This window comes from Festucalex cinctus, chromosome 4 (assembly GCF_051991245.1).
Source record: "Festucalex cinctus isolate MCC-2025b chromosome 4, RoL_Fcin_1.0, whole genome shotgun sequence".
Lineage (NCBI taxonomy): Eukaryota > Metazoa > Chordata > Actinopteri > Syngnathiformes > Syngnathidae > Festucalex > Festucalex cinctus.
Window position 1 is genome coordinate 11,824,892 of NC_135414.1, and position 13,839 is coordinate 11,838,730.

Here is a 13,839-nt window from a genome sequence, read left to right on the forward strand (position 1 = left end):
CCTTCATGACAGGCACGCCCCTTATGTTCAACGAACGCCGCTTCATACATACCCTGTTGTTAGCGGCGCGGACAATTTCATTTTTTGGCTTTTGTCGCGGACAAGCTGTCAAAAGCGCACGTCTTTTCACAGCCATCTTAATGCGTCGGTGAGGTTTGTTGAAGGGAATCTTTCTCACTGGTGTGGCAGCGTTGTTGCTGGAGGCAGCCCAGCGAGGTAAGCTAAAGTGGCTAGTTAGCTTACGTTGGTGGGGGTGGTTGTTGTGCTAACGTAGCACATTAGCGGCTACATAACCTTGTCAAACAGGCAGAGTTTGAGTACTCTGTGATTATTTGATGGCAGTGTTTTCGTGTATCGGTGTCTTCCGGTTGTTTGAAATGTGAATTTTGTGTTAAAGCGGCATCAGCTTTTAAGCGGCAGTAAGTTACTTTGAGTAAGGCTAACGAGGTAAGACTGTTCTCCTGAGCATGATTTAGCTGTCAGGCTAACACCAAAAGGTGGACTTGTGTTACGCTTGCTTTCCGTCTAGTTCACAGCGTGCGCTGCAAAGTTTAGTGAGACAAGCAGCTTATATAAGTGTGAAGCCTTTAACTAGACAACACCGTCGAACTGGCCAAAGTTAAGGTGTGCTCGTCGTAACGTGGAAGCTAGTGCAAGGGTAACGTTAGTTAGCCAACACGTTCGGCTCCTTTGCTTTAGTTTCCCATTTACGGAGGCGACAACTTGCCATATGACAACACCGACATCCGTCCTCCCTGTCAAGTGATAGCACCTAAACCGCCAGCTCTTACGAGTGGTGAAGGCTCGTTTGCTCGCCACATAACTTCATTCGGAGCGAATGCCAACGTCAGCCATCACACAAGCGAAAGCGGTCAGCTCGACGACAACGGATGAGTTAAAGTCGGCGTTTAGCTGGGAGGGGGAGGGGAAGAGGATCGGCCTCAGACAGACGCAGAGAGATACGGCAGCAAATCGGAGCTTTTTGTATCTTTCGACAGCCACCTTCGTCGTATTGAACTCTTCGGCGAATTGCTTTAGCCGTTGGGCGACGATACGAGCTACTGGATATGAATCTGACACGATCCCTGCTCTTCGACACCACGCGCTCCTCGAGCGTGTTGTCCGAATTTGGTGCAGAGCGGCGAGTCGACAAGGAAGACAGTGGAAGCAGGCGGCACTGTGCTCGCCTCTAATCCTCACCCTCCCTACTCGAGCCTGTGACGTCAGCCTGCCCAGGGAGCGTCAACAAATTATATTTTTTCGAAAGCCTGTTCATGTTGCGGTTGCATTAAGGCAGCCGTTCCTAACCTATTTTGGCTTGCGCACCCCCCAAACCTTTTTGTCGTGATTTTCTCCAAAAGTGACCGAGAGACAACTTTTTTAAATTAAAATAATTGTGTTTAATGTCCTCGATTTGAGCATTGGCTGTCATTAGTTTACACACAAACAAAGTAATAAAATAAAATAAAAAAAATTAAAACATAGCGGTAGATAAATCAAACATCCATCCATCCATTTTCTTAACCGCTTGCTCCTCACAAAGGTCACGGGGATGCCGGAGCCTATCTCAGCTGGCTTCGGGCAGTAGGCGGGGTACACCCTGATGGTTGCCAGCCTCCGCAGGGCACACAGAGATGAACACGCATCCACACACCCACAAGCACACCTAGGGACAATTTGGCTTCGGAGCACCCAATTTACCTGCCATGCATGTCTTTGGAATGTGGGAGGAGACCGGAGTAGCCAGAGAAGACCCACGCGGGCAAGGGGAGAACATGCAAACTCCACTCCGCTGGAGCCTGGACTCGATCTTGCGTTCTTAGTACAGGGAGGCGGATGTGCTAACCACTCATACACCGTGCCGCCCCAAACATAAATTTGTTAAACTATGAAACACATAGTGATAAAACAAACCCACATGACAAGTATTAATGTCCCTGTAGCTTCATTATGCACCATGCAATACATTCTAGGAAACGAAAATTAACGTGTTTTTTTTTTTGTGGTAACAATATATTTACATTTGACCCTTGCTCTTCGAGTGTAATACTGTATATGTTAGGGCTGGGTATCGAGTCTAGTTTCTTCATTTGATTCGATTTCAATTAACCAGAATTCATATTGATTTGATTTTGATATATCATAAATATAATAGATCATTAAATATCACTGACATGATGAAAACTCCACAAACATTACATTTCAAATGAAATTTTGCAGAGGCAGTAACTGGTTAAACAATTTAGTTTATCAATGTAACACGTTATAATCACTTAAGTATTACACAAACATTGACATCAGCAAGGATGAGATGAAAATATTTTCATAATTCTAATTCAGTGACTGTAAATATAAATTAAAAGATTCTGAATTGTCTTAAAGTGCAATAAGTGTAAATGTAAGAAAATACTTTTGAATTCATGGGAAGTTTGAACAGTAAATTTCAAGAGAATAGTAAGATAAAAAAAAAAAAAAAAAAAAGTCTGCGAGCTCCACAAAGCAAGTTTAGTTTCTTACAAATATGACTTAAGCATCTGCTTTCATCTGTTTTGTTTTCCTACAGCCCCTTTGATTATGTTTAAACAATGAAGAGGCATGTGGAGGACCAGGAACCAATATTTGCGCCCCAGCAACAGCAACCCCAACGCACCCCAGTCCAGGGCATTGCAGAAAGCTTCCAGCACAGGGCTCTAGCCCCAACTACTACTGTGATTGAGGCAACCACAGACAATATGCAGCCATCATCTGGCATTCAGTATTCTCTTCCCCAGGGTTACCAGGTATAGTGCTACATCAGGTTCTACTAGGACCATTTGATCAACATTAATGTAAACAATCATATTTTGAGGGTCACAACCATGTTCTTTATCAGCCCATGTAGCAATTGTCTTTCAAAGTATATCCAGTCCACAGACGTTTACTCTAATGATCATTAATATGGAAGGTGGTTGGTCTGTTGCTGCACAAAAAGTTATGATCATGATGTCACTCATTCACCTTGCAGTACCACCAGTGGAGAGCATTAGCAATCATTTCTTTGAATCATGTCTTTGTGGTTAGAAACACTGTGTCAAAGGTGAAGGAACTTTTGAATATTCTGTCAGGCATTTGAAATAATAATCATTCCTGTTAGTTGTGTTATATTAGACTGCTATCTATTATTTTCCCCAATAATCAACAGACTGCAATAAAAACCTGAAATTGCTGTTGAATACAGGGCGTTTCATACGTCTGTCACTGTGCCTTAACTTACATCTCAATGAATGTTGACAATATGAACATCCAACTTACATTTCCTGAAAGCTATTGATCTGAAAATTTTTGCTATTTTTTTAAAACACAAAAATCCAATAAATGAATGTTTTATTAAATTTGTCCACAAAGGTTCAATTTGGAAGCCCTTGGTTACACGGCATACATCGAAACTATATTCCATTCACTTCATTTCCAGTGAACGGCGTTATCAGTAAATAGCAATTAAATCAGTGCTAACCATATTTGATGTAAACAGTAAAAACTTGTGATGTAATAATGGCCTGATGACCACTGCGGCAAAGTGACATAGACTGATAAAACACCCTGTATTTTCAACTAACGCAAACCTGTGCATAACACATTGTCTTAATTGAACCTAAAAGGCATGTTTTAGACGATTTGACAAAATCAGTACCTACAATAGCCCAAGAAAAGACGACAGACACATGATGAGAGGCCTATAACATAAATTCAAACCAGCAACATTCTGCTAGTGCCAGCCAAGGTCTTCAAGCTCAAGTTCTTGCTGACTGAGCTACGGCTCAGATAAAGGAGAACTAAACAGTTTTTCTCAAAAGGTGCCGACAATGCCTCAGAGCACAAGTGGACATGGACTGAACAGTTCTGCACAACATGTTGGAGCCCATGCACACAGTATAGCAGTCCAATCCCAGGCCCCTGCATTGGTCCAAGGTCATGTACATCCAACTGCATCCATAACTTCAGCACAAGGACAGCAGCAGTTTCAGCGACTGAAGGTAGGAAAAGATTCAACTGGAAGAGGACTGAATCAGAAAATAGTAGCTATGTATGCATTTGGTTACATTCTACACGATACACTGGGTTGTCAATAATGTCTTTTAGGTTGAAGATGCCTTGTCGTACCTCGATCAAGTGAAGCTTCAGTTTGGAAATCAACCTCAAGTTTATAATGATTTCCTAGATATTATGAAAGAATTCAAGTCACAGAGGTAAGCTCTAGTAAGAGTAAAGTAAAACTATTTGTTTTATTTGTTTTTACATTTAACTTGCTGAATAAAAAAAAAAAGCCATATGTTGAAAAACAACAACAACAAACTACCCCCCCCCCCCCCCCCCCTCTCATTGCAGCATAGACACTCCAGGTGTTATCAGTCGTGTGTCCCAACTCTTCAAGGGCCACCCAGACCTCATTATGGGCTTCAATACTTTCTTGCCACCCGGATATAAAATTGAAGTTCAAACTAACGATCTGGTCAACGTGACCACGCCAGGACAAATTCACTACATCACACCTCACGGTATATCTGTCCAAAACATCCCTGCAAGTGGAGCACCCAGCCAGCCTGTAAACCAGCATCAGCCCCAGACTGTGCCACAGGCCATCTCACACACTGCTCCTGTCACGCCACCTGTTCCCACCCAGCCTGCAGCAAATAAAGTCAACAAGGTATAAGCTGGTTCGGTTTATCTTTTTAGGTTGATTTATTTTAGACAAGAAAATTTCATATTTTTTTTCTAATACCAAATGTGAGTAGTCTCGTCAAGCATGTGTGTTTGTTCTAAAAGGCCATGCAGTCTCCAGCCCACACGCCCACCAGCCAGCCAAACCCATCCATCCCTTCGTACGCCTCACCGCGCTCACCTTCAGTTCAGTCCCACACACCAGTGAGCAGCACACCGTCTGGTGGACCGGCTCCGCAGAACAATCAGCCAGTGGAATTCAGCCACGCGATAAACTACGTGAACAAGATCAAGAATCGTTTCCAGGGTCAGCCAGACATCTACAAAGCCTTCCTGGAAATCCTGCATACATACCAGGTCAGGAAGCACTCAAACCTTTGTATGAATATTATTGTATGTTAATTTGTCAAGTTAATAAATACCTGTCCATTTACTGCAGAAAGAGCAGCGGAATGCCAAAGAGGCAGGAGGCAATTACACTCCAGCTCTGACTGAGCAGGAAGTCTACACTCAAGTGGCGCGACTCTTCAAGAATCAGGAAGACCTGCTGTCAGAATTTGGACAGTTCCTGCCTGACGCAAACAGCTCTATGGTTAGTCGTTTATTATCTCAATTTATCAGCAATCCACAAAATTGTAGCTAGTAGCAGTAGCTGGTTTTGACCTGGGAAATATTCAGGAACAACATAAAAAATATCAGGGATATTTGTAAAGTGTTCCCCGCGTGCATGTAAAATTGGTTTCTCTTTCTTCCCCAAGTAAGATGTCTTGTAAAGCGTTTGTGATACCTGTTTAACGAGAAGTTTATGTTCCTTCCTCTACTCAGCTTCTTGGGAAAACTGCACCTGACAGGGCAGAGTCAGTGCGCAATGATCATGGCGGGACAGTGAAACGACCATTACCAAACAATAAACAGAAATTAAGCCACAATGGGCTGGCTGTCAAAAGACCTGGAGCAGTGGGAGTTTCACCCCTTCTCAAGGTAACTTTAGTCTTCATGTTGCACCTGCTTTGAAAAATGGGGTAGCTCAGTTTTCTGTGCAGTCAATGAGACCATCAGGGAAATAACATGCCAATTTCAAATTTTCATGTTTTTTGTTTTGCAGAAGAAACCCAAAATTATCGGCAAGGACCATGGCTTAAGTGAAGTTGGAAAGCACAGCAACAGCACGGAAACCATGTTTTTTGAGAAGGTGATTCTTGTTCAAAACAGTATGGTTGCTCTCATGAAGTATTCCAGAAGTGAAAATTGTTTTTGCCGCTCATCGCTAAAACAGGTCAAGAAAGCTCTCAGGAGCTCTGAGGCGTATGAAAGCTTCCTGCGTTGTTTACACATCTTCAACCAGGAGGTGATTTCACGTGCTGAATTGGTTCAGTTAGTCATCCCGTTTCTTGGGTAAGTTCACATTACCCTTCTGATTGACTTCATTGAAGTTTTACAGACAGTCCTGTTTAACACGCTTAGGATTGAATGATGCTATAATTAGATATGAACTCATAAAACAATATATGGCGTTGTATTCCTTCTATTAAGAGTGAATAGAACATAAATTATATCACAATTGACAGAAAATTCCCAGAACTGTTTACCTGGTTTAAAAACTTCCTGGGATACCGAGAGTCTAGCCATGGTGAGTCGAGCCATGCGGAGTGTTTACCCAAGGAGCGGACAGTAGAGGGCATTGCCATGGAGATTGATTATGCGTCCTGTAAGAGGCTAGGCTCCAGCTACAGAGCGCTCCCCAAGAGCTACCAGCAGCCTAAATGCACAGGAAGGACGCCGCTATGTAGAGAGGTTAGTCACAAGTTGTTTCTTCTACTTGCCCACTCCTTTTGGATTTGGATGTTTTTAGACCAGATGTTAAAGTAAGTCAATTAATGTCCTGTTTCAGGTTCTGAATGACACGTGGGTGTCTTTTCCATCGTGGTCTGAGGATTCGACTTTTGTAAGCTCTAAGAAGACTCAATATGAAGAGCACATTTACAGATGTGAAGACGAGCGTTTTGAGGTAAGAGGTATATGTTTCTCACCCTGCAAAAAAGCTAATTTCTAATCAATTTTCTCAGGAGCGTTCAATCCATCGTACACATGATCACATTTTGCTTTCTTCCCAAACACAAGGCACAAGGCAAATTTGCCTGTTACACTTATCTTGATGCCGTATTACAAGAATGTACAAACTTACAGTCAAAATCTAGAGCCAGGAATAATGTCTTTCTATTTAATTATGGTAGTAGATCACTACACCAGTAGTTCTTAAACTGGACTCGAAACAGGGCTCCATCGACATTCCAGAAGTTTGTGAGCTGTAGCCTTTAACTTTGGGCCAATAAAAGCTCTCATATAATTGTGCCACATCATCACATGAATCTGACATTCCTGCATGCACACAGCATTTCTAGCTAGCAACGAGGGATACATATTTAAGTTATTTAAATTTAAGCTAATTTGGTTATGTTCCTTTCTAGTGAACAGGCCATGAATATTTCGGTTACCAACATTAACTGTTTGACCGCCAAAAACGTTTAATGACGTATGCTAAAATACTTACGAATGCTGCCATAAACATTAATTGACATCATGTACTTTTATTTTATTTATTTATTAGTTTTTATCAATGGACAGTGTGGCGTCTTGTGGAGCGCTGCCTGGTCAAAGGAGTTGTGAAATCAAAAACACCCACTAACTATCGCCAGAAGATGGCAGCATTGGATCTCTTTTTAAAGGGCTCAGGGTTTATGAAATTACAATGAAACATGACAAATCTGATGAAAGAACATTTTCAAGGATGACGTGAATGATCAAAGCCTTTATTATATTAAATCTAATTCACAGTGTCACTAAACAAAAAATATTAGTTTCAAAGTCACTGTTGTGTAGAAAATGTATCTTTTCACAAAAAATTTTTTCTCCCTATCGTTTTCCGTTTTCGCTTATGTCACTCAAATTACCTGTTTCCAAATGGTGATTACTAAAGAACGAAATAGGTAGCAGCGTACTTTTTTTTTTTTTCTAATGAAAGAATGAAATCCAATCTTTCATATGGTATCCACCATGTGTATGTAGTCATTGTGCACAATATTCTGTTTGCCTTGAAAGATGAGTGTAAATATTGAAAATCGGCTGGTACTGTCGGGATTGTTTTTTTGGATAACGTTTGGCAATTAAAGAGTTAAAAGATCAATTCCCATGGCATTTAGGGGCACACAGGTTAATTAGTTTTCATAATTTATTAGGATTATGAGGGGGTCCGTCTCCGGTTCGAGTCCCGGCTCGGACCTTCCTGGGTGGAGTTTGCATGTTCTCCCCGTGCCCGCGTGGGTCTTCTCCGGGTACTCCGGTCTCCTCCCACATTCCAAAGACATGCATGGCAGGTTAATTGGGTGCTCCGAATTGTCCCTAGGTGTGCGTGTGAGTGTGGATGGTTGTTCGTCTCTGTGTGCCCTGCGATTGGTTGGCAACCAGTCCAGGGTGTCCCCTGCCTACTGCCCAGAGCCAGCTGAGATAGGCGCCAGCAGCCCCCGCGACCCTTGTGAGGAATAAGCGGTCAAGAAAATGGATGGATGGATGAGGGGGTCCTAAAATATTCTCACCTCTGAGGCTGCATTCAGACTAAAGGCATATCTGACTCCAGTCGGATTCCTCCTCAAATCCAATTTTTTTTTTTTTTTTTTTTTAAGGGGTGCCTGTCCAGACTGTTTTTAGCAAGTGTCCAAATCTGATCTGGCCCAGCTCAGACTAAGCCACATTATTGACACATCTGACAGGTTGCTATACCAAACGACATCGAACGGAGGCAGCGCCCAGTGCGTGTAGTGTTTGACGTCATTGAGACATTGTTTCGAGACACTCTCCATTCCTCGCATGTGCGTTAAGCATTTTTTTCCTTTTTGTTTCTTTTTAATTCTTTTAGACCGTATTTCAGTGGCTACGGCCGGGCACTAATTCACTATTTCCAGATGCGCGTTTAAAGAATTGATGAGGTCGAAAGACCGGTTTCAGTGCAAGTAACGTAAACTGTCACTGTAGTTCCAGTTCAGCATGAGAAGAGTCGACGAGGCAGTGGAGCCGTCAAGGCATTTGACTGCCGAGCATGTCAGGAACCAGCTGGGCAGCGAACCCATTGGATATTGACAGCGCGGGCGCATTGGTTTTTGCACGCGTAGAGTAACGTCACGGACAGTCAAATCCATTCTGTTTCATGCTGATCAGACTGAGACGCATCCTGTCCCAATTGGATATGAAACTACCTCCCGCATGTGGTTTCAATTTGTCCTGCAAAATTGGATGTGCCTATGTGACTGTTCAAGCTACAAAAGAGCCAAGCTAAAAGATCTTGATGGGCTAAAAATTGGATTTGGGTTGCCAGCCTGAACGCAGCCAAAAGGTTCTCTAACAACAAACTAGTTTGGGAACCTCTGATAAACAAGTGGGCGCCATCGTCTATATCTACAGCTTTCGATGTGGTAACCATTTTAAGTTACTAATTGTAGTCATTTTTTAAGTGATCATCTCAGCTTTGCATTTACAGCTTTGACACAACTTCTAATGGCCACCCCTTTTCACATTATTTGCAGTCTTTATTCAAGTTATTGTTATTGCATCCCCTTAGCTTGACGTTGTGTTGGAGACCAACCTTGCCACGATTCGAGCCCTCGAGTCAGTCCAACAGAGGCTTTCGCGAATGTCTGCGGAGGAGCAGCTGCGCTTCAGGCTAGACAACTCATTGGGAGGCTCCTCAGACGTCATTCACCGCAAAGCTATTCAGAGGATATACGGGGACCGAGCCAACGACATCATTGATGGTCTTAAGAAGAACCCAACTGTGTGCGTCCCCATAGTGCTGAAAAGGTTAATAACTTGGATTCTTTTCAAGAATTATTACAATTTAATCTACTTTTACTGAGCTGCAACTGAGACTTCGCATTTTCATTCATGTGTTCAGGTTAAAGATCAAAGAAGAAGAGTGGCGAGAAGCTCAAAGAAGCTTCAACAAAATTTGGCGGGAGCAGAATGAGAAGTATTATCTGAAGTCACTTGACCACCAAGGCATCAACTTCAAGCAGAATGACACCAAAGTGTTTCGCTCAAAGACTCTGCTCACTGAAATTGAAATGCTGTTTGATGAGGTGAGAGATCTGCTTCTAACACAAAATAGAGTCTAAACATTTATTGTGACAATGCACTCCAAAATAAATAAACTTCTGGCTGTGTCCTGCAGCGGCAGGAACGTACCTCAGAGGACCCTGCCATTCCCACTCCTAGTGGCCCACACATGAATCTGGCCTACGAAGATAGTCACATCGTAGAAGATGCCGCGGCCCTCATTATTCACCACGTCAAGAGACAACCGAGCCTCCAGAAAGACGACAAGTACAAGATCAAACAGATCATACACCACTTCATCCCTGATCTCCTTTTCACCCGGCGAGGCGAACTCTCAGATGTGGAGGAGGAAGAGGAGGAGGAGGAGGAGGAAGTGGAGGATATGGATGCAGATCCAGATGGCGCCAAAAAACACAATGGCCTGCCAGGCAACAGCCCGTCCAAGTCAAAGCTCCTATTCAGCAACACGGCAGCTCAAAAGTTGCGCGCCACAGATGAGGCGTATAACTTGTTCTTTGTGAACAACTACTGGTACATCTTCTTGCGCCTTCATCATATCCTCTGCTCTCGTTTACTGCGAATCTATGGACAGGCTGAGAAGCAAATTGAGGAGGATGCTCGTGAGAGAGAATGGGAAAAAGAAATGTTTGGGCTCCAAAAAGAAAAGAATGAAAATACAGCCTTCCAGCTTAAGATGAGGGAGCCAAGTAAGTGGATTGTACTGGAGTTGCACTCCATTTTATAGTATGAAGGACAAATTTCATCTCTACCTCTGTCTTTTCTTGTTCTAGTGGATGTTGAAGTAGAAGATTACTATTCTGTCTTTCTGGAAATGGTGCGGAACCTTTTGGATGGTAACATGGAACCAGCTCAGTATGAGGATTCCTTGAGGGAAATGTTTACTATACATGCCTACATTGCCTTCACCATGGACAAGCTCATCCAGAGCATTGTCCGGCAGGTCGGCATAGTCTTTTTATTTATTTATTTGTTTGTTTGTTTGTTTGCCATGTAACTCTAAATGTAAATGTGAATTATTTCCGAGTTAGACATTAACGGTGGTCAGATTTAGCTTGTCACAAAACATTTCCAGGCCACCGAAAATGCATATTCTGATTTGGACCAAAAGACTTTTACCACCATAACAACCCGAACAGAAACAGGATGATGTGATGATGTTGCAATTGGGGTTATCCTCATGTTGCTAGCTTCAGCTAACCCGATCACCGATCACCACTTGCCCTAATTCATACCAGCAGCAGCAAGGAACAAGGGCAGCGATATATATATATTTTTTTTTTTTTTTTTTTTTTTTATGCCAGATGTCCAAAAACGAGTGAAGTTAACGAATTCTTCACCATGGACAGCAGTGTCATTAATGTTGTGATACTTGTCAGAATAAAGCATATGACCGGGCTCGTCGAAGCCAATGTAGAAAATGGTGAGAGATATTTTTTTTTATTATTGTTTTTATTTGTTTCTATAATGCCGGTCTTTCAAAATATATTTTGAAAGGAAAATTGTCACTATAAATTTGTGGGACTGCTGCCTTTTTACAAAAACAAAAATATATATTGTACGATGTACATTGTTAGAATGTAAGTGATAAAATATTTTGATAATTTTTTAATTGATTTGTTCTTGGAAGCATCTATCGTTAATTTGTGCCCTTGATTTCCGTGAGGTTAGTACAACAGTCATAGCCGTGAATGCAGTGGTACACTATAAAGACACTGAACTAATCACTCAAACTCAATGTAGTATAAATATATGGAGCCGGTATCGGTTTTAACTGGGGCACCTGAAAGAGGCTTGAATTTACACTCCCCATGGCATTGTTGTTCAACCGCCCACAGATTGTTAATTAATTAATAGCAATTGAGGCCAAATTAATTGCACAATTGCTCTGCACCCAACAGAGGCGCTGTTGATTCAGTTTAATTTAGTTTGCAGTCTGAGGAACAGATAAGGGAAGTTGAGCTACATCCATTGGGATGTTCTCTCTAGTCGCTCAGCTGATTTGTTAATGTTGCCTGTATTTGATCAAGAAAATGTCATGAAGTGCCCCTTCTCATTGTTGACTGAATGTCTTTTCCAGCTTCAACACCTCGTCACTGATGATGCATGTGCGCGCGTGATGGACTTGTACCTGAGCGAAATTGCCAATAAAGCCACGGGTGGTCCCCTGCCCACTCAGGCGTCCCGTGCCACAGCAGAAGGCACATACCAGCGCAAATCAGAGCAGCTCATGTCTGAAGAGAACTGCTTCAAGGTAATATAAACACAAGTCAGTTTTTGATGCACACAGAACTCTCATATGTTACTGTTTTGTCCAGCTGATGTTCATGAAGAACCAGGACTCTGTTTGTGTGGCCATGGAGCTGCTGGACACAGAAGAGGAGAACTCTGATGAGCCTGCAGAGGCAAGTACTCAAATAGTCAAGGAAAGGTCTTATGCTGACTTTTCATTTTGTATCAGAGAATTCAAAGGCTACACGTTCAGTTTCTTATTTATAGTCCTTATAAGTTAGTTGAGGTTTGAAAATTGCTGTTTAACTTTTAGTTTGTGAGTATGGTATAATGTTCCTCTGCCCTCTGCTTGACAGAGGTGGTCGGACTATGTGGGCAGATACCTGAACTCCGATTCGACTTCTTCAGAGCTGCGTGAGCATTTGGCCCAGAAACCGGTGTTCCTGCCCAGGTGAGGCCCCAGCCATGTCTCCCTCTTGTCTCCTCTCTTTCAACTTCCGTCCTGATCCTCAGCTGTTGATGTGCCAAACAACTCCTCACAAACAAGAGCAGTAGCACGTCGGGAAAAACAAAAAAAGGCTCTCTTATGGTTTTGGTGTGTGTGTGATAATGGACAGGCAATACAGTCAGAATGTAAGATGTTGTGACCATAATGACAACTAGTTAGAATGAAAGCCTGTTCAGTTTCAGACCTCTGCCTCACATGGAAGATTGCACTTTACATGGTCATTCTTTTAACAAAAGGGAATTTATGTATTCAATCAGTCAGTTCCTTTTTTTTAAAATGGGTTTTTATAAGTTAAAAGATTTTTAAAAAGGGGGTTTGGCTTTGCAATGGTTTGGAATTCCCACTTTAGCGGCCTTTTGGTTTGATTATGACTTTCAATACGTGTTGACTAGTTGAAATCATGATTTTCAGTGTGTGGTGTCACAGTAAAGTCAGTGAAGACGCAAACTTGAGAGTAAAATAAATGGGTTACCGTTAGACTTAATGTGATGTTATGTCATTTTCTACAATTTCTTTGGCCAGACTTTGACAATTGAACAACGAAAGCGCTTGTATCAGGACTGTGTGAAAAATATCTTGGAACTCATCATGCCCTCTTTGCAACTGTATTCAAAGCTAGAGTCTTGTACGTGACTAAATTTGTTTACAAATGTAAATGTTCACACGTCCCTTTGTTTCAATTTATTGTTCCGTTTGTAAGGACTGGGAACGTGCCGCTCCCCTCTTGTTGTGGGTGAGGTTTTACCATTGTTTGAGAGATTTGTGCTTAAGGTTTTTTGTTTTTTGTTTTGTTTTTTTAAGAACTCTGGTCAAGCACATTTTCTGCATCATTGTAAAGACGAATAGGGTTTGTCAATAAAAATGATCATCTAAATTGTACGCTCGTATGTTGGTCTATTTCTTTCTTGACACTTTAGAGCTGTGCACAAGGGCGCATCTGTGTTTGCTTTGTTGTCATGTTCCACATGTGAAGCCTGTCTTGTAGCGTTTTTGTTTGTTTTTTTTGTCTTTTGAGATGGCTGTCCATAACCATATACATTTCAAAAGGCGTTTAAAAAAAAACAAAAACAAAAACAGACCAGTTTGTGTGCTTTGTCCTTGTTTCAACCCATTGCACATTTCCCCCCCTTCTGACTTAAGATTTATCATTGAGCTCACCTACATCTTATCCCCCATCCAACCTCCCCACTAAATCTATGAGAGGTCAGCAGTACAGGAGTTCAAAGCTCTGCACCCAAAAACTCAGTGGCCGCACAGAGCCAGTTTCTTTTTCAATT

The 13,839-nt window shown here is 42.1% G+C and overlaps 1 protein-coding gene across 2 annotated transcripts in view; it reads left to right on the plus strand.

The window, feature by feature from the left end:
* Nucleotides 1-13,839, plus strand: part of LOC144017388 (paired amphipathic helix protein Sin3a-like) — a 19,805-nt gene continuing 5,966 nt past the window's right edge. The window contains exons 1-20 of one of the 2 annotated variants that reach the window (XM_077518902.1): nucleotides 2-216; nucleotides 2,564-2,780; nucleotides 3,834-4,013; nucleotides 4,120-4,226; nucleotides 4,366-4,684; nucleotides 4,804-5,055; nucleotides 5,138-5,290; nucleotides 5,524-5,679; nucleotides 5,804-5,890; nucleotides 5,975-6,093; nucleotides 6,267-6,492; nucleotides 6,590-6,706; nucleotides 9,311-9,549; nucleotides 9,644-9,827; nucleotides 9,920-10,511; nucleotides 10,596-10,765; nucleotides 11,903-12,076; nucleotides 12,141-12,227; nucleotides 12,411-12,505; nucleotides 12,568-13,441. In XM_077518902.1, coding sequence (XP_077375028.1) covers nucleotides 2,586-2,780; nucleotides 3,834-4,013; nucleotides 4,120-4,226; nucleotides 4,366-4,684; nucleotides 4,804-5,055; nucleotides 5,138-5,290; nucleotides 5,524-5,679; nucleotides 5,804-5,890; nucleotides 5,975-6,093; nucleotides 6,267-6,492; nucleotides 6,590-6,706; nucleotides 9,311-9,549; nucleotides 9,644-9,827; nucleotides 9,920-10,511; nucleotides 10,596-10,765; nucleotides 11,903-12,076; nucleotides 12,141-12,227; nucleotides 12,411-12,505; nucleotides 12,568-12,574 — 3,459 coding nt within the window. In that variant the 5' untranslated portion in view covers nucleotides 2-216; nucleotides 2,564-2,585 and the 3' untranslated portion in view covers nucleotides 12,575-13,441. Of the gene's footprint in view, nucleotides 217-2,563; nucleotides 2,781-3,833; nucleotides 4,014-4,119; nucleotides 4,227-4,365; nucleotides 4,685-4,803; nucleotides 5,056-5,137; nucleotides 5,291-5,523; nucleotides 5,680-5,803; nucleotides 5,891-5,974; nucleotides 6,094-6,266; nucleotides 6,493-6,589; nucleotides 6,707-9,310; nucleotides 9,550-9,643; nucleotides 9,828-9,919; nucleotides 10,512-10,595; nucleotides 10,766-11,902; nucleotides 12,077-12,140; nucleotides 12,228-12,410; nucleotides 12,506-12,567; nucleotides 13,442-13,839 lie in introns of those variants that run through there. The other variant, XM_077518901.1, reaches the window with a different exon arrangement.